Below are 26085 nucleotides of genomic sequence, written 5' to 3'. Positions count from 1 at the left end.
TTTATAAGTAGTGAATCTTACTCTAATGAGAGCTTCCTGTGTTATTAAGGAAACATATTTTTACTATCTATCGTCTTAAAAGAAACAAACCAGCTGGTTCTATGAGGCAAACTATGAAGAATTTCATGGGAAGAGAAGAATGAGGTAGAACTTTAATAAAAGAGAAACAGTCATAAAAGTCTTGTCTTCAAAATCCAAACTGAAAGATAAATTCTAAGCTCCATCAAAAAATACTAAATGACAGTTGGAAAAAGTTTTCCAAAAGCAAAGTACAGGGTGGGGGTAGTCACATATCATCTGAGAGAAGAGTTCCTGAAGATCTTGAATAATTCAAGTTTCTCAGTCTCACAACGGACTGAAGTTTGAAGGAGGGGGGTGGGGAGAATAATTTCTGCTTACTAGCTAAAAGTTTTTTTTTTTTGAAGATAAGTGGCAACAGCATAAACAAAGTTTACCACTCATTCAGACTGCCAACTTTGAAATTACTCAGTTTTTAACCAATTTTTAAATTTTGAAGGAATATTTCAGAATTTCACATACTTAATGGTTTTATTTCACCCAATTTTAAACTTGCCTTATCTACATATGCTTACCAAAATGCATTAGTCTTTCCTTCTTCCACTGCTTTGTCTATGGGCTCCAGAGAAAAAATGCCGTTTGGGTCATCATTAGCTTCAATTATTACTGTAGCTACTCCATATTGATATACTACTGTATCACCTAAATTAAAAGTGGAAAAGACAAAATAACAAAGAAGTAGCTAACTTGCTGTAAAATTTATATTTTTAAATTAAGAAAGTTTACAATTAAGTTGAAAATTTCAGCAAGAATTTCCTCACTGAAGGTCATACAATAAATGCAAAATACTGCTCCATATTTCCAAAGATGTTTATGTATACACACATACGTACAAACATACATACAAAGAGAGAGAGAAAGAGAGATGCCTACATAATTTCAAGATGAAATAGTTCCCATTTTTTTTAGTTACAAATGAACTACTTTATTGAAAAACACACTTTTCTTCATAAAAGGAATATACCTTCAATAGCTTAATTAGAAATTAAAAACATAATTTCTTCTATTTTCAAATTTCTTAGGTGGATTCTTTTATTTCATAAAAATAATAAAGGACTACCCAATAACATAAAAATACTACTGTCTGTGTTCATTGGAATCACTGGCTTGGGTGTTTCCCTTTACATCTCTGCCTTCAGGCAGCAAAGTTTGATCTGGCTGTACATAGAACAAAGCAATCTCCATGGTTTGGGCTTGATTCCTTTCTACTCCAGTTCTTTGCACAGTATATTGGCACTGTTATTGCCTACAAATTAGGTCTCTTCTCATCACTTCCCTGAAGTGCCTATCTCTTCATCTTTACTCCAGCTGTTGCACAGGGGAGCAAAAGTCCTTCCCATCTTCACTCACCTAACTTATCATTCCTGAGAACCCAGCTCAAGCAACAACTCTTCCAGGAATTCTTCCTTGAATCCCCAGGTTAAGCTAAATGCCTCTCCAGTGTGCTCCCACGGCACTTTGCTCTTTGTCAATCTATCATAACAATGATCATATTATATTGGGACACACACGCACACATACACATACAGACATACACATAATTTTACTATAAGCTCATTGGACTAATGATTCTTATTCAATTCCATGCCCTAGAAAAATAGATGCTCAGTAACCGGTGCGCAGAATTTATTTATTGCTGAACTGATGCAACTAACACTTTCAAAAACAGATGTATACAACACCTACAGCTAAAATTATAGAAACAAATTTTATATATAGCAAACCAGCTCATCAATAAAAATTATACAAATATACAACTGTACTCAACTTCACTTGATAATTCAATGGAAAAAAGACACAAAAATAGCAAATCATTGTGTAGAAAATGCTGACAATAAATAAAGAGCATATAATAAAATCTAACAAAAATAAATAATAATAAAACCTAATTTTGGCAGGGTTCTATTATCATATGCATTTGTAATGAAACATGTCCCAGTGGTGCTGAAAATTCATTCTGTTTCTCTGCAAGATGAACTAGCAATATTTAACAAGGGCTTGAAGGATGGCCATATCCTTTGATCCAATATCAGAGCATATGCTCTAAATGATTAGCATCACGATAAACAGCCACTGCCAGCACTAGGTCATGTCAGAGATGCTGCCTCTACAGTGTCCCATCATGGGTCCCACAAGTCCTTGATGTTTTGACATCGAAAAGGAGGAAAGAGCTAAGAAAGGATGTATTAAAAAATCACAAGCTCTAGAGATTTTTGTCATCTGAGCCTTCTTAACGAAAGTAATTGGATTCTCAAATGTCACCATTTCTGGAAAAATATTAAAGACAAATGCAGCAGCACTACAAGGTAGCACACATACCTCAGGCCAGTAACCCAATCACATCTTGTGTTCTCCCTCTCTCTCTCTCTCTCAAAATCAAATATTAATAAATATATTTTCCCAATGACATATTTCACAAACTAAACCTCTTTTTCAAGCGTCAATTTCTGGCCAGGCACGGTGGCTCACGCCTGTAATCCCAGCACCCTGGGGGGCCCAGGCGGGTGAATTGCTTGAGGTCAGGAGTTCTAGACCAGCCTGGCCAACATGATGAAACCCCGTCTCTACTAAAAATACAAACATTAGCTGGGTGTGGTGGTGCCAGCCTGTAGTCCCAACTACTCAGGAGGCTGAGGCAGGAGAATTGCTTGAACCTAGGAGGCAGAGGTTGCGGTGAGCTGAGATCACACCACTGCACTCCAGCCTGGGCAACAGAGTGAGACTTCATCTCAAAAAAGAAAAAAAAATGTCAGTTCCCCTACTCTTTACAAAAGGTTCAGGATGTTTTGATTCATTCACTATTTAACCATATTGGCATTTTTTCCCTAATGATAGTTTAACCACAGTGATATTTTTGAGACAAAAATGTTTACCAGAATCACACTAAGTTAATAAATGTCATCAAGAACTTATTTCTAGAGTAAATAAATTCTATTAAGATAATATCATTTTTCATGCCTGTAATCCCAGCACTTTGGGAGGCTGAGGCGGGTGGATCACAAGGTCAAGAGATCAAGACCATCCTGGCTAACATGGTGAAAACCCATCTCTACTAAAAATAAAAAAATTAGCTGGGCATGGTGGTGTGCACCTGTAGTCCCAGCTACTCGGGAGGCTGAGGCAGGAGAATCACTTGAACCTCGGAGGCAGAGGTTGCAGTGAGCCGAGATTGCACCACTGCACTTCAGCCTGGTGACAGAGTGAGACTCTGTAAAAAATAATAATAATACTAATATCATTCCTTCATCGCTTTTCTGTATTTCACAGTAAAACTTTGTTTTCCACTTTTACTTCACTAAAATTATTACCTGTAGCAACTCCTTTCATTTAAATTTTAGAACAACGAATGGATTCACCAAATGTTTTTAGTCTACGTAAGATCTGACGATGTTTTTTGCAATTGTGAAATTGCCCTTGTGGGTTTATTCTACAAATTCAAATTTTCCTCACAGGATAATAGTTTTTAGTTTTAACTTCTTTGTTAAGCTATGTGAAAAATGAGAGGCAGAGAAAGACAAAAGGAGAAAAAGAGGAAGGGGAATAGAAAGAGAGACAGCAATGAAGAAAGTCAAGGAGATAGGGAGAATGAAAGACACAGCTAAAACAATAATTAAGAGATCTCTTTCTCTTCCTCAGTCTTTCAGTCCAAAAGGCACAAGGTGGAACACAACGTTGGCATTCCACTGGGGGTGGCAGACAGGGCATCATGGTGACCCGATGCAAATGTTAGAGCTCATGGGGGCATCTCTATAGGAGAAAATACACTAACGTATTTAGGGTGATAGGACATCATGTCTTTAGCTTACTCTCAAAAGGTTCAAGGGAAAAAAAAACTCCTTGCACTATTAAAAGAATAAAAGAACTATCAAGAGAAGCCATAGGACTTTCCAATTTACAGAAGGTAGAGCCAAAACATTCTCAAATCCCAAAGAACGGGGTTAAAACATCCTGTTTCATTTACAGTATGGAGAAGAAGGACGAACACATCTTTTTCCCTTGCAGATTGTCATTCATTTTGGCCATGGCTCCAGATAATTATCAAACAGTTGAGGTTAGCTGCCTACAGAATTAAGCTTCCCAATCAAGTGTGCCAGCACCCTGCTCCAAGGAAAATGCTACAGGATACCTATCCCTTAAGTCGCTGGGTGACTAAGCAATACCTAGGGAAGCCGTATTCCCAAGTCCTGTTACTTTCAGCTGTAAGAATTCACTTACTTATATATCAGAATTTTCTATTTGTGCCATATTGTAAAGAAAAGGTTAAAAAGGATGTCATAAAGTATACCAAGTACATAAAGGTTCAACACATATATTCTTCACCCCATTTCTCAAGAAAGCAATGAAATAATTTTACTCTTGAATAGTACAAATGTAGTTAGGCCCTACGTGTCCTCATTATTGGACTGCAGTGCTTAATTTCATCTTATTAAAGCACTGAGGCAGATCTGCCATAAAAAAGCATAATTTACTTACCTGTTGAATTAAAGAGGATTATATAAAAGGGCTCATCTGTTTCTGGGATACCATCTTCATTAACAAATATGGATATGTTCTGCTGTCTACTTCCAACCTCAAAAATGAGCGTTTCTCCTTTTTCAACAGGAATGAAATCTCTCTCTCTTGCAGTAGCCTTCCCATCCTTGGTAGCATACTGGACCATGCAAGTCACATCAACAGATCCATTTCTGAGAACTGTAAAGTTGGCAGTCTCACCTTCCTGAACCCTCACTACACGAGGTTCTGAAATATCCACAAAGAAAGAACACATGAGCTTTTCTGATTCCATCACATATTTTCAGATCACATTGTGCTTCTCCCTGCCCTCCAAGAGAGAAGCCTTGTACTGTGTCTTTGCCAAAATAATTAGCTCTGTTCCCAACTCTGACATGACTACCCTCTGATTATTTCAACAGTCAATAGCTGTCCTCTTGCCTTAATCCTACAAAAATCCATTATCTTCAACATCGAATTTGTCAGCAAATTGCATGCTATTTCAAATCCTCTGCTTACTATTTCATAAACCTCATTTCTAAGTTGAGGATGTAACTTCCTTGAGAACAGGCCCAGAGATCTTATGTTTTATATTTGTCACAGCAGTTACCAGAAGATTGAACATAAGGCTAATTCATTAAGTACACATTAACTGAAGGTTAAGAATACAAATCAGGCTGGGCGCAGTGGCTCACGCCTGTAATCCCAGCACTTTGGGAGGCCAAGGCGGGCAGATCACGAGGTCAAGAGATCAAGACCATCCTGGCCAACATAGTGAAAACCCGTCTCTACTAAAAATACAAAAATTAGCTGGGTGTGGTGGTGTGCGCCTGTAGTCCCAGCTACTCAGGAGGCTGAGGCAGGAGAATCACTTGAACCCAGAAGGCGGAGGGTGCAGTGAGCCGAGATCACGCCGCTGCACTCCAGCCTGGTGACAGGGCAATACTCCATCTCAAAAAAAAAAAAAAAAAAGAAGAAGAAGAAGAAAGAAAGAAAGAGAAAGAAAGAATACAAATCAATAAAATACAAAGGCTTACAAGATTCCTGCAATTCCTGCATTAGGTAAATTAACCCATAAATAGCTGACAACAAGGATTCAAGAAAGAGTTACACATCAACCGTTTCATAAACAAAACCGAAAGATGCCTCAGGTGGCCAAAGACAGTTCTGAAGAAAGCATTAAAGTGGCAAAACGAAGAAATTTTAATTAATATTTCCCTTAAAAATTAGTTATTATAGTGTATGGCCATCATTAGGCATAATACTCAGGTCCTTCTAATACATAATCTAGCCCTGAACCAACTAGACTGTTTATTTGAAGAAATCACATGGAGAAGTGTTTTCTGCACAAAAGAAAAAAAAATACCTAGAAATTTGAAAGGAGGAAAAAGATAATAAAACAGTACTTATTTTCTTTTTGCTTCAAAAAATTTTTGAAGTATTAGTTAAAACTTCGAACAATTAAATAACAATCCTCGAATGAATTACAAAATCTTTAAACAAGCATCAATTGTGCTTTACTGAAAATGTTCAACGAAAAAAATTGCTAAATATATATGTATATAAATGTATATATGCACGTGCATATAAATGTATATATGCATATGCATATATACATTTATATATACTGTTTAAGAAATATGTAAACTCATTCAAATAAGACAGCAATACCACCTGCAAAATAAATGGGGTCATCATTTCTTCTAATCCTCAGAGTTGCAGTTGTTCTATTTCCCACTTTAGCTCCTCCAGTGGCATTCAGTAGGATAACGGTAAATTCTTCCATTTCTTCTGGAATCTTTGGAAAATGTTACACGTTTTAAGTCAGGTGACTTATACATATAAATTACATTATATATTCTTAAATTATTCGGTTTTTTTAAAAAAGCACCATTGACACTACTATTATTCATTTCCTTTTCGGAGGCAGAACTTCCCCTAACATATTCAGGTAAGACTCAGATCCCCCCAAAAAATTAGTTTCATGTGCATTCATACAAACGGCCACTTCATTTAGACTAACTATGAAATGTAATGGAAATATAGATATTTTGCCTTATATAAGCTAAAAACAGATATACCACAGAGGTCATATTATTTCTGCAGGAAAATGGGAAACATGTTGATTTTTAAGATGAAACATAAAAATAACTTTTTGAACATTTAGAGCAGAGTTTAGAGTAACTAAAGCTCAGCCAGCTCACAAAGGCCTCTTACAAACCTTACTGAAGTTTTAACTGCATGGGTCATAAAGGCCTCACTCCATGTCCTAACAAGATTTGATTCCCCACATTTCTGAGCCTAAATGGATCCCCAGGTGGACACTGTTTCTTTTTCACATCATCCCTGTGAACTGGTGCTCCCCTCCCCCTAAAACAGAAAGGTGTTCGAATTTTGTCTCTTGAGGAATGGGTCTGAGGGAAAGGGGACTGGCCTCCACAGCTGTTCTAAGTGTCACTCTCCTAGGAAAGGTTCACTTCCTGTTGTTACTAAGATCTTTCTCTTTACTATCTGTAAGAAGAAATGCCATGTTTGGTCCATGACTCCTGCGACCCCATGTCCTGGTGCTGAGACTGCACCACAGGACACTTGATAGATGACCTTGCCTTCAAAGAGACTAAATACAAGCCAAGGGCTTCGCCTCTCCAACTAAGAATCTCTGATACTGGATACATGAGCAGTGTCACTGACCACTCTCAGTTCTAGAGTTCAACATGTCTTCAGGGAAACCAAAACATAATACTGCTCTTTTGGTTTGTGGTCAGATACTGTCACACCTGAGTTCTTTATCACAAACTTTTATCACAAAATATATTACCAGATGTTTAATTATTTAATAAAAAAGAATTATTGATCAACTACAACAAGTAAGGCAGAAAGTTATATGCAATATTTACCTCATCTGGAAGGGAGTAAATGGTGATATTTTTTGAAAATTCCTGATCTCCAAAGACAACAGTCCCTTGTACAGGAAATACATCTTGTGTAAAGTCTGGACTAACCACCCATGATACACTAACATCACCAAAGTTGCCTCGATTTCTTACTACATCATAAACAGCTGTGAAATGGAAACATACATAATATATATGAACACATACGAAACTTTTAAAATGATGAGTAAAGAAATTGGTTAAATAAAAATAAAAACAACACCTCTTTTTAATAACTGCCAACTATTTGCTTAGCACAGCTTTTAAGGTACGTATAAAAAAATATTAGCCTGTTCCTCCCTCTGTAGGTATATAATAAATAAAGTAAATGGACTCATTTTTTTCTAGTTTGGGATTTTAGAAGTCAGTCGGCATGGGAAACAATGATGATGAATTAGGCACACCTATCATAAAGTCCTGTAAGGATATCTGCTAAAAGCAGTTACAGGAAGCTGCATGCTCAAGTGTGATTTCCTTATCCAGACAGACACTGCTCTAAAAATAAACTATTTATCATTTCCTGTCACCTCAATAGTCCCGTAGCAGTAGTTCTTAGTTTTAAGGTTCTCGCTATTTGGATGGACTCATTCTTGAGTGTTTGAGTTGCACTGCATATGCTTAAATGGTATCAAAATATAACTGAAGTCATCAGTATCATCACGATACTATGTAAGAAATAAAAATCGTGGTCCTAAATATGATTCTAAAAAAAACTTCTGCACTATGTGTAATTTCTAAGGCAGGGTGAGCAACTAGAAATAACTAGTTACTAAAGAAATAACTAAAAAAATTATATTTCTTCTTCAGTAAACAGAAATACAATATAAGACACAGAATAAATTACCACTATAGATAGCATCTCCTTTGCTTTCATTTATCATCACAATTAGACCATCAGAAACAAATTCTATAATGCCATGAGGATCATCATTTTTCAGAATCGTTACATTGACAATGGTGGCACTTCCCAACTTGCTTTCCCGTTCTCCGTGGCTGCTGAGGACCACCCAGTAGTGTTCATCCAACTAAAATGAATGTGTCAAAGTATGGAAATTATAAAGTTGACTTTTCACAACAAATTTAAAAACATAAATATTCAAGAATATTAATATACTCAAAGTTTCAGAAGCATATAACTCACTGAAAGGACAAAAGAGGTGGTATTATTTCTTTAAAAATTAACATTCTCCTATCAATTAAGAGAGACACCAGAAATACGTATACATTGTCCAAAAAGAGAAAAAGAGAAACAATGATACTACTCTAAAATGGTAAGAAAAGTGGATGTTATCTCTGATGATCTAGTCACTTAAACTTACAAAAGTGAATAAAATAAAATTAGAGTTACACATGTATTGGTGAGTAAGCATAATAGAACTATACCTGGTTCCATTAATATAAAACTCAAATTTCTTTTTTTGAACAAAGTAAATTCTATAGCAAAATTTCTTCAGTTTAAAACCACATCATTAAAAGTTCAGTCAATACATATTACCTAAAGGAAGCCTTAACATGAATAAAGCTAAAAGGAGATGAAAACTGATCACACACTGAAAGTCTAAGATTGTTTGTTATTTCTTTATGTGGGGCAAAAATACACCATTCTAATGTGAATGAGTCTTCATTTTTTAACCTTTTGTTAAAAATTTTCCAAATCTATGCACTTCTCAGTCTTTTCTTGCCCACCTCTTTCCTGTCTCTTTGCCAATATTCAAAATATTTATATTCATAATATACCAAATACTATCAATCTTACAGAGAAACACAAAGAAAATATAAAATCCCATACCTCTGGTATCCCATCCAATCTTGCTAGCAAGGTGATCACTATCTCCCTTTCTCCAGGTTTAAATTCTAGTACTCCCGTGTTTCCATAGAATTCATTGCTATCTCTTGGCTCTACTCGGTAGTGTAGAAACTGCTTAACAAGGGACCCCCTCGATCGGATGATGTGGAGCTCTACAGATTCTCCTTCCTTTAAAAACAAATCCACAGAAGTTGAAACCCTTTGAGATCATTCTTCTAAAGTTGTGAGCACAGAATAAATGGAAGTTTTTTTCATACTTACTTTTATGACATAGGGTCCTCTGGAAGCAGGAGAAAATTCAAAAACTCCCCCAGGGTCATCATTTTCCAAAATAATTAGGTCACGGCTAGTATATCCAGATTTCAGCACTTGGTTTTCCACGTTAACCCTAGAGAAGTCAGAGGGAAAAACGGCACCCGCTACTTCCAGTTTTACTTCTGAATTTTGCAGGCTTTTAAGGCAATATTTACAACTCTTCCAGATAATGAAAAGGAAGGCTATGAGGAATTAGACCTTAAGTGAATTCACGTGTGTTGAAATCATTTAAGATCAAAACAGTTTTACTCATAACAGTTATGAAAGAACTTCTATTTCTGAATTCATTACATCTTTTTTTATTTGACAAAAACCAAACACTACATATGTACACCAAGAATACTGTAACCAAATGTCATCAATATATTTTATTTATATAAAGCATCAAAATTTGCAGATTTGATTCCAGTTTTAGAAAAATTTAATTTGTAACATGTAGTTAGAAGATAGCTTAAAACAAAATTGTGCTTCAATTTTACATACATTTGAATTTATTTTTAAAACTCATTACATAAGATTATACTAACTGAATAGAGTACATAATAGCTGGATAACTAAATGAACTAAAGCAAGCCACGCTGATAACAAATAAACACAATTGTGATTACATTTGAGGAATATGTTGTGGTTTCAAATGCCTTCTATTCTCCTTAATTTTAAACCTGTGCTTTTTTTTATTTTAGTATAAAAGAAAATGTAGGGAATATAAGAAAAAAAAGAATAGAATAGAGCTGAGATGCATGACATGTTATATCAATTCCTACGTATCTCCAAAAGAACATATTAAAACAACATGTTTTTTAAATTTCTGGTTTTAACGTTCAAAGCATAATTAGAATGATCAAAGGGACTTGGACTGCAATGTTCTGAGAGTTTAAAAGCCAGCAGGCTCTTAAGAATTATCAATCCTGCAAGCTGCTCTAAACCTTGCGAAATGTCACGTCCTATTGAACCAAAAATATATTCATGCTCAGACTTCAAATCACAATGAAACCACAATTCATATGTAGAAATATGTAGAAAAAAAGCTCACTTCCTATTTAACAGAGAATCTGAATTGACATCCTTCCCTAGTTTTCAGAAATCTGATAATACCTAGCATGCTAGTGGCCACAGAATAGTCTAAATAATAGGAGAGTTATTTTATATTGTTAAAACAGTCATAATTTTCATACCAAATTTGTCCATCATTTATATCAATATCCTCATTAATTAAAATTTCTTATATCCACATAAGCTAGGAAAGAAAAAACTGGATCAGAATGCAAAATATAAAAATCCATTCTGAACATTAAACAAATTTATTTTTAAACTTTCTTAAAATATGCTGCCCTTAAGTGAAATGCAAATTCTGAAAAGTTCTGTATACGGCTCTGAGATATAAGCAAGAAATTGCTTAGATGCACTCAGAAAACCAATGGAACCGTTCAGATAATTGATTGCTAATTCTCTGTTAAACAAGCTACAAGATTCATAAAAGATGTTGGGTAAAAATTTCAGAAGTACAGCACAGTAATTGTTCTTGAGGTTATGTGGACCTACAAGGAAAGTTAAAAATTTTAAGTTCGTCTAAATATCATTACACTAATTCTCAAATTTCAAAATACTTTAAATGCATTCACAGTGCAAAACTCTTAGGATCAAAAATAAATAAACAACTTTGTGTAAGCTCCCCTTATCATTAGAAAATGAAACTGCACACAAAGCATGCAAGGCCAGGTGGACAAGCAAAATTTCCCAAGACCTGTAATCATGCAGAACAGCAGCCTTGTCCAAAAACAATCACTTGCAAAACAAAATACTGAATCACCAAAAACAAGGTATTATTTTGTACACTTACCCAAAATACACGACAAACCTTTCAGTTTCTACCCTGTCAACACAGAAAGAAGTGTGGGAAGGGGAAAAAGGACGCAGGGCACCATTTGCTAAAATCTCACTAATACTGCGAGAAACTTAGAATGGCAAGGGAAAAACAAAGCTAAAGAAAGGCTTCCTTTTTTCCCAAGAGCTAGTAATGTGCGTTTTATGGGAACTCTGCACCGTGGATTCTTTGCTATTGACAAATGCTAGCAAGAGGTTCGGCAGTTCCCGCTTATGGAAGATGACCCCATGGCCAGCAAGCTTGTCAAGACCCATTCAAGACATTCCTTTCCAGGCCTCCTCCAAGGCGCCTGTGCCTGCCAAGCACTGTACAGGCTCACAAACCGCAGCAGCTGAACAAATTTCATTCAGCCCTGCTTATAATTACTTAGTAGCTTTAATTAGATTTTAAAAAAAATAAAAACCTCTAGTCTCAGATCTAAAGCCAGTTGTTCTTTGAGTTAGAAAAAACAAAACTGTGTAACTAGAGAAATCTATACCTATATCATTTGCACAGGAATATACTGAAGAAGCCATATCATTGTACCTTTTAATTCTGCCAAAAATTACTTAAATACAACTTGGCATCACGAAACCAAAACACTTTTCCAAATCCACAGTGTATTTCATTTTCAAACAGCCTTGAAAGCACATGTCAAATGTAGAGCCCTAGAGCTTCATTTTTAAAGTCAAATGCACCATTTATAAATATAGGGTTATATACCACATACACCAAAATTTTTCTGAAATAAAATGGCATAATGACATTGTTTGTGATTTGAGGAAAACTAAATAGAATATTTTTAACCAGCATGTTATTTGAAAGCACCACAAGTTTTTTAGTATCAGGGCAACTTTTGTCTATATTGAGTTGAAATATAGAGAACTTGAACATGGATTTGACATTGAGAGGAAATTATAAACTGTTATCACAATAAACTGTCAACTATTTTCATTGCAATATTGTGATGTGATTTATTGTAATCATGCTTGCTATCATTCATTTATTCTTTCACTCAAGTTTTGTTAAAAATTTGCAAAATTAAGAGGGAGTTTTTGATAAAATACGGTATCTAGATTTTATTTAACTAAATGTTTCTGAACACTCATATGTAATTTGCTCATTCTTGTTCACACACAAATGAAATAATACAAGTATGCACCAATTACTAATCAAATTAAAACATTTTAATATATATTTGAACTAATTTCCTCTATTTGAAAAGAACCAATAATTTCTGAAATTTTCTACCTCATGATTTGTACTTCCTTATGTACTTTTTTTACTATGTACTATTTTTACCCATAGGAGATAGAAAAAGAAGAACAAAATAAACCCTTAAAAATTATACTTAATTTCAAATGTTTACATAAGATTTAAAAATGAATAGTTAGAATATAAAGAATAGTCACTATCAATTTGCAGACGGATAGTCTAAATCATTCTTTAAACATTTAGTTGAGAGTAGAAACTGTCAGCTAAGCTAACAAAGTTTCTACGGATTCCCACAGCATTGGTTTATCATCACTGTTTCTGTTTCTTCAGTTGTTTTCAAGATTGTCCACTGAATGCTTACACCTTACTTAAGGAAAAAAACAAAAATGAAAAAAATAATTTCCAATTTACATTTCATTACATTTTACTGATTTTTTTTTATCGTATGAAATACCTTCTCTTAAGATCGAGTCTGAAACATATATTAAAACCATAAGTCATCTAGACTCTGTGTGTGTGTGCACGCGAGCGTGAGCGTGTGTGTGTGTGTTGTAAATTGATTTTTGCTTTTTGGTTTTTTTGTTTGCTTGGTATTTTGGTTGTTTTGTTTTACTCTTTATGTAAGAAAGGAAGTAAACACAACGTGGTTTTGAAAGAAAGCAAAAGGAACAGTGGACATTCAATAATTTGTTGCTTACATTCTATACTTTTTTTCACATAAAAATAAAAATCAGTTACTCATCAGATTTTTAAAAATGTGTTTAGACAAAGCATCTACAAAGAAAAATCTATAAGACACTGTTATAGAGAGATCCATGGACTATATAAAATAATTTTTACTACTTTAGTCCTGAATAATGTAACACAAAATGTCCCTTGAATTTATCTTGAATTTTATTGTTTCTAAATATGAATTACACAAAGCCCTCAAGTCACAGTAACCTTCTCTAATATGAATCAACTTTCATATAAAGAGACTTGTGTTAGGGATAAGACTGATTCTGATTTTTTAGAATTATTAAATCATTAAACACAGTATTTTATATATTTAGAAAGGATTTTCTGAAAAACTGAAAAAAAAAGTCTTTGAGAGATTGTGAAGTTTTCTTAATATAAATTACCCACTGAGAAATGCTGTTGATTCTTATTATTTATTACTGAAAAGGTATCTCTTAATTTTGTGCAATTTTTGATTCTTTAGAAAATAATCCTAAAATTAATGTTTAAGTTCCACGTAAAAAAGAGAATTTTATTACATGAAGATTAATGTTTTCTTTTTACTCACAAGCTCTAGTCCTCTCTTCTGTTGAACATAAAGCCAGCAGAACTGTTTGCTTAACCTAACATTTTAGATTTGCTGGTGCCTATTTTTTTTTAATATAACAACATATTAGCTATGTTTCATATTTATCCGATACCTTCCATAAATTCTCTCTGTGGTGCTTCTTCACAATGAAAAGCAGGGTAAAAATTCACTGAAAGATATAATTATACTCATAGTCTAATCAGAAGCCATCAACAAATAACAGAAAAGTCTGAAGGCCAGTATAACACTATTTACTTGACTTTTTTTTTTACTTTATATAGAAAAAAAAGAGTAAAAACAAATCAAAGTTATTGAAGAGAACTCAAACATAAATGATACTAAACATTACCTAAATGGGTTATTACCTGTCTAGAGAAAGTGTTACAGTTTCATTCATTTCTGGTATGTCATCACCTTTGATAGTAATGTTGATTGTCGTGTTACTTTGCCCAGATAAAAACAAAACAGAGCCATTAAAGGGGCCTATATCATCTGGGGTCACTGCTTTTGAATTAAAGCCAGAGGGCTTCAAACTCCAGTAGACAGTAGCCTGGCCATCAGTTCCATCCCGATGTAAGGGAATGTATACCTTATAAAAAGAAAAGAACAGAACAATTTCTTCTAAAATATATGTTCAGAAATTATATAAGCTTTGGTATTGATATTAGTTTGTACATATATTACTGTGTGAACATATGTATTATATATAGAGAAGTGAACTATTAAATGCATTAAAACACAAACAATCCTTTAAGCATGGAAATCACTTTAGATATATTTTTATTAATTTTTGCTAATCAAATTTATATACAAAACTACCCTCACCCAAAAATGTGTCTAATCTGGGTTTGTCTTAATAAAAGGCAAATATTTTAAAACCCAAAGAATTGTGAAAAACATACAGCAATCTTGCTAAAGAATATATTTCCATTAGAGGTTCTCTGAAAATAAAATGAACTTACTATCACAATATAAACTGAAAAATAAACTCCAGTGATTAAAACTGGAAAATTATGTCATATAAAATACATCCTAAGTGATGGGGGTAAAATTAAAACAAAATTCTAACCAATAGGATAAATACCATAGAAATAAAATCAGATATTTTTATCATGACTCTGGGTTACCTTGAGCAAGTTACTTAACCTCTCTGATCCTAATTTTCTCATGTGAAATAAAGCTAATGATTCCCTATTTGGCAAGTTTGTGGTGAGGATTAGGAATTGGTTAAGTAAAGCATCTAGGACAGTGCCTCTCCACAGTATAAGCTAAATAAATGGAAGCTATTATAATAATTCTGAAACAAATTGTATTTGGAGGCTTCATTCAAGGGCAGTACACTTTAAAAAATGTATAATAAAAGGATCACTGCATATCATGATGAAGTTTTTTTCAAAGGAAGAACATAAAGGAATATTTAATGCTAGATTACACTATTCTTTTTATGCTCCTAAAAGAGGAGTATCCTGTTTTATTTTTTCCTTGCCCTTTAAGCTCATCTTGGAAAAAAAAAAACAAGACATTTTCTCCATTAATCATTCTGCTACTTCAGCTAACAATCGTCATAACCTGAGACTAGTGAGCAAAGATTCTTATAACAGAGGGCTGGGGCCCTGAATCACCTTGAGGGAGTGGGCATCATCCAGGCTGTATCTGGAACAAACAAAGGAAAACTCCTAGTTTTTCTGCTGTTTCCCAAGAGGGAAGAATGCAGGCCCAAGGAGCCCAAAACTTCCTAAAAGCTCATTTTTCTTAAGGGAAAAATATGAAATGGTAAATTTACAGCTATCTAATATAAAAGCAATCCACTCTTTAAGAGCAAACTAAATGCTTTTCCGTTTTAAGAAGAAAAGAGTGTATTCAGAAAAATATGAAAAATCAAAACTATCTTGAAAAACGAAACTTCTCTGTCCATTTATAGAAGTTAATATACAATGGAAATTGAGGTCGCCATATTTTAACATAAGGCTTTGATAACAAAAACAACTCTCCTTCTTTCTGATCTAAACCTCAACTAGGTTTAAATCAAATTTAAGTGTGGGGGACTTGGAGAAGTCTCAGGGACCAACTATGACTCAGGAAATGGTAAGGCTGAAGGAAGAGCCATCCCTAAGAGAAAAATTCAACCAGGGCATGTCGGGGTGGGGGCAAGGGGAGGGATGGGGTGCTGTGCATGTGAATTTTTTGTGTGTCTATATGCAAAAATTTACATATATTGTATATATAAAGTAAAAAATTCTTAAGATTTAGCATTCCACAACTTTACCACTATCATCTCCATCATCAAGCATAAGGCCCAAGCTGGCCACCTCACTCCAACCCAAGCATATGGAATGCTCAGAAATGAAGTAGGTCAAGCACACCTGTGGTACCATGTCTTGGCCATTAAGAAAAAAAAAAAAAAAAAAGGTTTATAGGCCAGGCATAATGCCTCATGCCTGTAATCCCATCACTTTGGGAGGCCGAGGGAGGTGGACTACTTGAGCTCAGGAGTTGGGGACCAAACTGGGCAACATGACAAAACCCCATCTTTACTAAAAATACAAAGAAAAAATAGCCAGGAGTGGTGGCACACACCTGTAGTCCCAGCTACTCATGAGGCTGAGGTGGGAGGATCTACTGAGCCCGGGGCAGAGGTTGCACTGTGCTGAGATCACGCCACTGCATTCCAGCCTGGGCGAAAGAGTAAAATCATCTCTCAAAAAAGAAAAAAAAAAAAAGTTTATGTTTGGCTACCACTGTAGTATCGAATGTCATAGAACTATCTGAAAGCTGTCACATCAAAATATCCTACACTCACTGTGAGCAATTAATTCCAATTTCATTCTATCTAATACTGTAAATGATGATGGAAAAATCACATACTCATCAGTTACCTATTTCAAATGACATACTGAAGGCTTCTTGTACATGGTGAAGCTTTTTAAGATGTTAACCCTATATGCTTATCTTATTTTAAAAATAGTGTCTGTACATTACTTCATACTCATTAGCCCCCATCAGTAAGAAAGAGCCTACTTACCACTTCAGCAGCAAAATCTTCTGGTTCATGCAAAATAATTGGAAGATTGCTAAGAAAGCCAATTTCTCCATTTGCAATGGCTGGAGTAACCAGTAAAGAAATATTGCAGATTTCCCCAAATCTAGGGCTTATGGGTGGGATTGGAGGAATTATGTTCAACAACTCCACAGTTTCCAACTATAATAAACAAATACACAAAAAGTAGTAAGAATTGATAGAATATAAATTTTTAAAAAAAGCTTAACAGCATGGGGCAACAAAGTAAGCATAGGTAGAGGTCACCAATAACTTCACAATGTTATTCTCCTCCTCCCTCATTCACCATCCCTTTTCAATCTCCTTCCCTGGCCTCTGGAGCTCTTTCTGCCCCTCAATTGTTATTATTCCCCAAGGGTCTGCCTAAACCCTTTATCTTATAATTTTATGCCCGCTCCTTAATAATCTCTGTATCTCTCCCTCTAATTCCAAATCATTATAACCAACTGCCACCAGACATCATATAAATGTCACACAAACACCTTACATATACAATATCCAAAACAGAAATCACTGTCCCTGTTCCATGCCCCTTCACTAGTATCATCACCAGTGCCACCACCTGCTTTTCCTCCTTGCCACCTACATCCAACTACCTTGACCTTAAAGCCAAATATCAGAGAGTCATCCACATCTCCTTCCTGTCTTCCACTGACCCACACTTCCAATCATCCCCCATTTCCCTTCTCCTCCAGACAAAATCCAGTATCAGAAGACCACTCAGAACTCCATTTATAACTTCATGCATCTTTACATTTAAAGAACTGCAATGTATAACATATAGTGTCCCTGCAGTTATACATTTTACATATTGCTGGTTTCTCATCATTTGATGCATTCCAGATTTTTACTTCCCAACAGGTCTGCAGAGCTCTTGTGGGTCTGTGCCCTTTTCAGCATTTTCCCAATACATGACGTAGGCTTGACATAGACTTGAAACTGCAGCAGCTTCACAATAAATATTTGTTAATTCCTCCCTTCTACACAATCTGAGCTCTATAAGAATTCTGATAAATCACAAACATTCAATGTCTTAAATATTCTAACTTTTCAAAACCTAACTTCTCAATCAATGCACACAGTGTTCACTTCAGGAATGCAGGAATAGGTAATCGTCACAGGACTGCAAAAACCATAGGAATTTTAAATATTAAAATAAAATGCAACTTTTAACTTAATAAAACATGTCTCTGCCACTCTTTAAAGCCCTCTGTTAGGCTTTATAATATTGAAATGATGACACTAAGTAATCACCAGTAGACCTGTGATTTAAATTGATTTTCCACACGTGGACAGGATTGGTACTGATTTTTCTCCTATTTTGCGATGGATAGTACATTTTAATAGTAAAAGTAAATGTCTTTTTTAAATGTCACCCATTTTGCTTTAAAAAATCATATACAGGAGAAAGACATGAATAATTTTGGTTTTGGTAAATATTCATTTGAAAAAAGGAAAAGATTGATCAATTTTGTCCAGTATTGGCATATAGATGAAGCCACATAAAATAAAACGTGATCTTTAGTATACTGCATTTACCTTACAATGTAGATAAAATGTAAAGATAAATAATTAAAGTCACATAACTGTCATTCTTTCTAGAGAAAAGGAATATATATATATACACATATATATTTATTTATCTTACAAAATAGCACAAAGTTAAATAAAATATGTATATTTGAATGGTATATAAATATAAGGGTGTGCATTGTTATAAGGCAAAGATATTTCTAAAATACACTGGTCATGTATGACCAAGCACACGTTCGTGAATGAACATTGTCATTGCTGTATATTCAAAAAGAGCTAAACTGATAATACTGTGTTAAGCATCAAGAAAAAAACAATATATTTTTACACAAAACTTTCTAAAAAGAAAGAAATATATAAGTCATATTTCCCTACACTTATCAAAAAAGTTATAGAATTAATCCTAGATATAGGATTTTTGACAAATAGAAAGATAATGTAAATGGTTATGAAGTGAACTGATGGAAAAGAAAATGTTAATTGTACAGGGCTTATTTCCTAGCCTATAAGCCTTTTTTTGTCTGGGTTCCATCTGCTAAATCAAACTGCTCTATTCATTCATAAAGAATCATTCTTTATTTCAGACAGTTTGCCACTGGGACAGCACATTAGTAACCCCATGCTTGCCAAAAGCTGCATCTCAGACTAACGTATTTAGCTGAGAGGGTTACTAAAGAATGAGGAGCAACTAAAGAATTCTGCTTTCTTTAGTTTCATTCAACTTTGCATGCAGAGGCTGAGGCTTCCTATTCTTGAGTTGCTCATCCATTATGTACTATGCAAACTACACAACCCTCTTATTCCAACTAGCCTTCCAGAACCTACAGCTGTTTTGAACCTCAATGACTTGTGTCAATGACTAATAATGCCTTGTTCACCCTAAGCAAGTGATAAATTAACTGCACTGTAAGACCTTTGGTTTTAACTATATAGTTTTACATAAATAATTGAGTCTGAAATTAGTGGTGCAACTTTCTAACCCAGGATCACCAAAAATCAATTATTAATTACATCCTTCTTCAACTTTTTTCTTAGTTTTCAAGTGTAATCAAAAATTAATTGTCATGTTTATATAGAATGCTGAAGCAGAGTAGCTAAAATAATATCTGACTTGTACAAGGTTCCTAATAAGGATGTATTTATACAAGAATTCTCTGCGGTTACTTGGATAGAAATATTGGACTTTTTCAAAAGATTAAAAGTTTAACATAGAGGATACTGATATTGGTACAGATTTTTGTATATATTAGCACAGTTTTTATTGTCTTTATCCACAGTAAAAACTAGTTTTGAGGCATTATGAGAAAAGAAATTAGAAAGCTAAAATGATAACAAAAACGTTCTCTGTAACTCCAAAACACCATTTCTGCATCATCAATTCTCAAACTTCTATCACATCACTGCATCTACTCCACATATGCCAGAATGCCCAGGCTTCCATGAAAGCAAAAGCAACTGTGTAAAATCTCTGTCTCATTCCACTTGTTTTAATAATCTGGTTCTTGCATGAGTTGTAGATTATGCAAGACTGGAGACAAACAGAAGGGAGAACAGTAAGACCAAAAAAATCCCAAAAAAATTCCTTAAACCCTGAAACCTGAGGACACTGGCAGCAGAGAAGACAAACAAGTGCTAATGTCAAAAAAATTCCATTAAATTCTGAAACTCAAAAAATTGAATCCCACACAGTCTTCAAACTTCAGAAATGCTACTCTAAGTGTGAACTGGTAAAATCAATATGCACTTCCATATTAATAAAATCAATTTTTAAAAGCAAACAAATTATGTCATGTTTTTGTATAAAGTCAGTTTTTTTTGTTTTTGTTTTTAGTTTCTAAATATAGCTCTAAATGTGTTCTGGTAGCAGCATTCTAGTTGTTTTAACTTAATGCTCACAAGGGCCCAAGTCATGTGTGTGGCCATTTGCAGTATTTCACTTCACAGATCCAGACTCCCTGGCATCCACAAGCCACAGGACAAACCAGACACAATTGTGAATAGAGCCATGTTCCCTATCTTTCCACTCCAAGAAAAATCCAAGGGTCCTCCAGAGAGTAAGTTATCCTCACAGGCAGAAGCTCGCATCACATGAAAATTTTCCCGCTTGGAGGAGACGCAAGAAAACAAAAATTAATAATAATAAAGATGAAGATCAGGATCTACTGCCATTAGTGTAGGGCTCTGGCGAAGACGGCAAATGCCTCCCTCTGTGTAGGTATATTACAAAAAGGTGTCACCTACATACTGACAAATCCTACATCCCCGTAACAGGTCACCCACTAAGCCCCTTGGACAAGAGTCCTCGAAAAATGCCCTAACAGCACAAGTATGCCTGGAGGCTCAGCTTAAAAAAAGGCGGGAGTCTTCAAAATGAAAACGGTCACCCTACCAAGTGCTGACACAGTCTTACAAAATTCAGAACACCAAGGAACAGCTGTAAACAGCTTTCAGAGACAAAGATCGAGTTATCTAAAAGATAAATCATTTCTTTCCCTTCAAATTTCTCATCTGCAACTCTAGAAGCTTAACAACAATACCTTTCAAGTTCTGAAGAATAAATTATTTTAATCCAGAAATTTCTACCAAGCCAAACTATCAATATGAGTATAAAATTTCACATTTCAGGTACTCAAAGACTCAAAAAGTTTACCTTACATATATACTTTCAGCACATTTGTTTGAGGGTAGATATACTACAACAAAACTACAGCATAATCCCAAAAGAGAAACGCAACAGATCAAGAAAATTCAGGAGTTCAGTAAAAAAACCCCAGACAACAGATGTGAGACAAGCATAGAAAGCAGTTAGTTTAGCTAAACTCAACATTCAACACACACAGGAAGACAGCAGCAAGATCTCAGTAACATAGTGAAGATAACATACAGAAAAGGGACAATCAGAAACTCCAGAGAAAGGAATAATAAATCCATCATAAAACAAAATCAAGGCAAAATATGAAACATATTTAAATGTGGCATGATTCAAAGAAATTAGTGAAATAGAATATTTCATTTGCTATATACTTCAGTTGGCACAATGTATGGCAACATAAGATTTTAGCTCTTTCCTGGTCAGTCCATTCACACTACCTGATTCTGTATTTAATTGATTTACATAATTTAATAAGCACCCTTTATTGATTTAGAATTTTAAGTATCAAGCAATCAACACATGGAAAACAACAACAGTATCATAAATGAGTGCAGCTATTTTACACTTTGGCCATAAAAATAATATTTTGGTTAACAGAAGAAATGAAATGTATAAAATGGAAGGATACGTCATGGGGACTTTACTAAACAGTTGAAGGTCCAGAGAGTCTACCTAGACAAAGAAATTGATTTTTGAGTATATTATTTAAAAGTATTTATAAAATTTTTCTTGGGCCAGGCGTGGTGGCTTACACCTGTAATCACAGCACTTTAGGAGGCTCAGGCGCATGGATCATCTGAGGTCAGGAGTTTAAGACCAGCCTGGCCAAAAATGGGAAAACCCCGTCTCTACTAAAAACACAAAAATTAGCCAGGTGTGGTGGCAGGCACCTATAATCCCAGCTACTCGGGAGGCTGAGGCAGGAGAATCACTTGAACCTGGGATGTGGAGGTTGCAGTGAACTGAGATGCCGCCACTGCACTCCAGCCTGGGTGACAGAGTGAGACCCTGTCTCAAAAAAAAAAGAAAAAATATATATCTCATATTGCTTTGTTTCTGAAATATTTTCCTTGCAATATTCATTATGAAAACATACTTATCCTACGAATCCTATTCCTATGTCATATTTTCCCAAATCAATTCAAAGCATGGTTAGCCTCTCTTTCTCTCGCCCTCCCCTGTAATAGTTTGTAAGTTACTCCACTATGTCATCCATGACAGTCTGACTTGCATGATTGGCATTTCACGTCTGGTGTACTTTTAATGTCACCTAATTAAAATATTAACTTTGGTAAAAATTCTTGTCTTATTTATACTTATATACCTTAGGAGTAGGCATAATCTCTCTTCCGACTACCTAAACAACTTTTAGTAACAACATATAAATGACAGCAAAATAACAAGGTCAAAATAATGTTTAGTTAATTCTTTCACACAGATTAGTACACTTGAAGGTTAACCAAAATTACGATTATTTTAATCATACAAGTACCTGTACTAGAAAGTGAGCTCCATTTTGAAGGAATGCATCATTTCTTATTGGTAATTTTGTAGTGACTTGAGTTTTTTGCTCTGGAAAAATGAGGTCATTTCTCCTTGATATATTTAAGATGCCTTCTTTTGCTTGCAAGGGGTCCACAGCTCCAGCAGGAATGTAAAGTACAGAATAAAGCAACCTCACATCTCCTTTAGTCCCTCCTAGTCTTGTAAAACTCAAGGATAAGTATCGTTCACCTGGGCTGCTTTCAATCTTCTGGTTTTCCATAGGAAAAAATGTTATTAGGCCATAGACATCATCACTATCCTGAATGTAGAACAAAAGCTGAAGGAATAAAATATTAAAGTACAGAATTCTCGCATCTGAGATTATCAAACTCTGTATTTTCCATGTTATTCTAATTTTAATATTTATTAATATTTTATGTCTAAAAATGATGACTTCTTATACATAATAGAGCAAAAGATGAACCAAAAACAGATTTGGAAATATTCCTAAATCACAGTTTGTGGAATTTTTTAGAGGGTAAAATATTTATTTTTCAGAAGGAATACTGAGTAAGAAAACTATCATTTGTAAAGCCAGTGTTTTTCCTGTCCCTTCAAACTAAACATAAAGTTGATGTGTATGATCAAATTCTTTGGTTCTTGTACAGCACAGAAATATTAACAAGCATAAAGCATAACAAGGGTTATACCTCCGCTGGCTCGCTCACTTCTGCACCTCCTCGTATTGTATGAGGCAGAATTTGAAGTAGATAAGCTTCTGCCTCTTCTGGAAGATCATCATCAACCACAGTAAGAGGAATTGTTGCCAACATCTGCCCTTGTGCAAAATGGAGAACTCCAGAGCTCGGTCTGATATCTGCTGTTACTGGTGAGGGATCAGTGCTGTTCCGTGTCAACACCCAGTTCGCAGAGACATTCCCATGGGTTCCTCCATTTCTAACCACTGTGATTTCTTCATATCTTAAATGTTTTAAAAGAGATACATATTGTCACATAGTACACTTTATTTCCCTTAGATAAGCTTTCCCAATGTCAAGTTGTCCATTAGACACTGATAAAAACAGAATCTATATAACAAAAAAAAACTGATTTGTTATTTTTGTTTGTTTGAGACTGAGTCACACTCTGTTGCCCAAGCCGAAGTGCAGTGGTGTGATCAGAGCTCACTACAACTTCAACTTCATGGACTCAGGCAATCCTCCTGCATTAGCCTCCCAAGTATCTGGGACTTCAGGTGGACACCACCACACTCAGCTAATCTTTTTATTTTATTTTATTTTGTGGGCGAGGTCTCACTTTGTTGCCCAGGCTGGTCTTGAACACCTAGACTCAGAAAATCCTCCCCCAAGCCTGCCAAAGTGCTGGGATTACAGGTGTGAGTCACCATGCCTGGCGGAAAAAAGTATTTTTAATATGAAGGTGTAGATATGTGAATGCGTCCTAGGGAACTACTATACTATGAATCATTTGCATAATTAAATCACACTCCAAATAAGAAAGAAAACAGTGAAGCCATGGTAGAAAAAATGACACATATTCTTTTGTGTGTGTGTGTGTGTGTGTGTGTGTGTGTGTGTGTGTGTGTCTTTTCTGAGTTTGTCATGAAACTTTGTGGGAAAAAAAGACACATATTCTAACAGTTCATTGTTGTGTCCAACACCACAAAACTTAAATCTGGAATAATATAATAAAATTATGGTAGCAATATATTTAAAATAAATCATACCTTGATATTCTATCTTCATCAATTATAACTGTTCTTTCAAACAAAACACTGTTGAATGAAAGGACTCCATAAGGTTTATCATTTGGCTTAATGGTGACTTGTACAACAGAAGGGCTTATTAGCACAGCATCTCCCTGTAAGGTATCTTTTAGTAACATAATGTGAAATGATTCAGCAATCTCTGGTATGGTGTCATCAACTATTTGAAATTTCAAGTGAGATTCATGAATAAAAGGTGGAAAAACAACAGTTGTGTTTGGCTGAAGATCAATGAAGTCCAGATTTTGCTGGGCATGTGCTGTGGAATTCCCAGTTGTGACAGCATAACTGATTGAAACCTCATATTCATCAGATCCAATCAGATTTCCATTGTTGTCCTTTCCACGAACTACTGGAATTATGAGTATGTGGTCTTCCTCAGGAACCAAATAAATACTCTGAAGGAATCTCACGGGACTATCATTTTTCTTAATGATGATCTCAATGGAATTCCTAGAGGTGTTAATCTCAGCTCCTCCTTCTACACTTTTCAGTTGAATTAAAAATATTTCATCATTTTCTGGTACCTGTTAAAGGAATATAAACAGAGGCAAAACATCAACAGCCAAAACACCTGCAAATAAACTAAAGTGTAACAAGTCATTATGTTTCAATACAATTACATACAAATAAAAATTCTTTAACTGAGGGAGCAAATAGAAAGGCTTGTTTAGTCTCCAATTAACAAAATATTTTCCACAGGTAAATAATGTATTTTAGACAGGAAAAGAAAACGTAAGGAAGCAATAGTACAAGTAACGAAGTCCAGCTTTAATGTCTTTCAACCTTAATTGGTCCTTAGATAACTCCAAAGATTAAACAGTAAAAAAGTGTCATACATTTCTATCAGTTTTATCAGTTTGATATGCTTAGAAGTAGTACTGAAAGTCTAATAATACCTAAGAATCTGGAAAGTAGGTTAAACATTACATAAAAATTGTTAGTTTTCCTTGTGAATTATTCTTGCTTTTCTCCAAATGGTTGTTAATTCAGGAGTTAAACACGTGACACCAATATATGCTTTTCAAGATACACATCATGCCTCTCTGGAGAAAAAGCTGTAAGAGTCACTACTAGGAAAAATGCTGGCACTGTTAAAGTGCAATTTTTGCTTTTCATTTTTTTCTTTTTTTTTTCCTTTTATTTATGCTGCTGCAGAGAAATCTTGGGGTTAATCTCCACTGTGCTCTGTGAGCTTTTCATTCACCATAAACTCTATTTTAGAAATAAAAGTGAAAAAAATGCATGCTTTTACCTCCATCAGCAGCAATATAAAAAGCAAAGCTATTTATCTTAAAAATAAAATGTTATGATTCGATTGATCTTTCAAATTTACAATCAAAATGTATAATTAATCATCTCCCCAAATTATAGCCCGTTCAATGCTCTGAGATCTTAAAACAAAAAGGTTTTTTTGCTTGCTTCCAGAACCAGAGGAACTGGAGATATCAATGCTTCCAAATATTTCATTTTTTTCAAGAGAAAAATTCTTTTCTAATAATGTCTTCTAATACTCTAATACATTTTTTCCCTTCTCTTGAGTTTTCTTGTGATTTAGTTT

The 26085-nt window shown here is 34.7% G+C and overlaps 1 protein-coding gene across 7 annotated transcripts in view; it reads right to left on the bottom strand.

Annotated features, from left to right (window-relative positions):
• Positions 1 to 26085, bottom strand: part of ADGRV1 (adhesion G protein-coupled receptor V1) — a 596887-nt gene that overhangs the window by 506217 nt on the left and 64585 nt on the right. For 5 of the 7 annotated variants that reach the window (XM_055387526.2, XM_055387534.2, XM_055387531.2 and 2 more), the window contains exons 7-19: positions 24486 to 25051; positions 23449 to 23719; positions 22746 to 23075; positions 17032 to 17208; positions 14375 to 14598; positions 11465 to 11497; positions 9571 to 9697; positions 9292 to 9477; positions 8347 to 8527; positions 7467 to 7630; positions 6244 to 6367; positions 4552 to 4818; positions 594 to 720 (exon numbers count right to left, since the gene is read on the bottom strand). In XM_055387526.2, the coding sequence (XP_055243501.2) occupies positions 594 to 720; positions 4552 to 4818; positions 6244 to 6367; positions 7467 to 7630; positions 8347 to 8527; positions 9292 to 9477; positions 9571 to 9697; positions 11465 to 11497; positions 14375 to 14598; positions 17032 to 17208; positions 22746 to 23075; positions 23449 to 23719; positions 24486 to 25051 (2777 nt within the window). The remainder of the gene's footprint in view (positions 1 to 593; positions 721 to 4551; positions 4819 to 6243; positions 6368 to 7466; positions 7631 to 8346; positions 8528 to 9291; positions 9478 to 9570; positions 9698 to 11464; positions 11498 to 14374; positions 14599 to 17031; positions 17209 to 22745; positions 23076 to 23448; positions 23720 to 24485; positions 25052 to 26085) is intronic. The other 2 variants (XM_055387529.2, XM_019027791.4) reach the window with 1 other exon arrangement.

Source organism: Gorilla gorilla, chromosome 4 (genome assembly GCF_029281585.2).
Source record: "Gorilla gorilla gorilla isolate KB3781 chromosome 4, NHGRI_mGorGor1-v2.1_pri, whole genome shotgun sequence".
Classification (NCBI taxonomy): Eukaryota; Metazoa; Chordata; class Mammalia; order Primates; family Hominidae; genus Gorilla; species Gorilla gorilla.
This window is presented reverse-complemented; position numbering and strand designations above follow the sequence as displayed.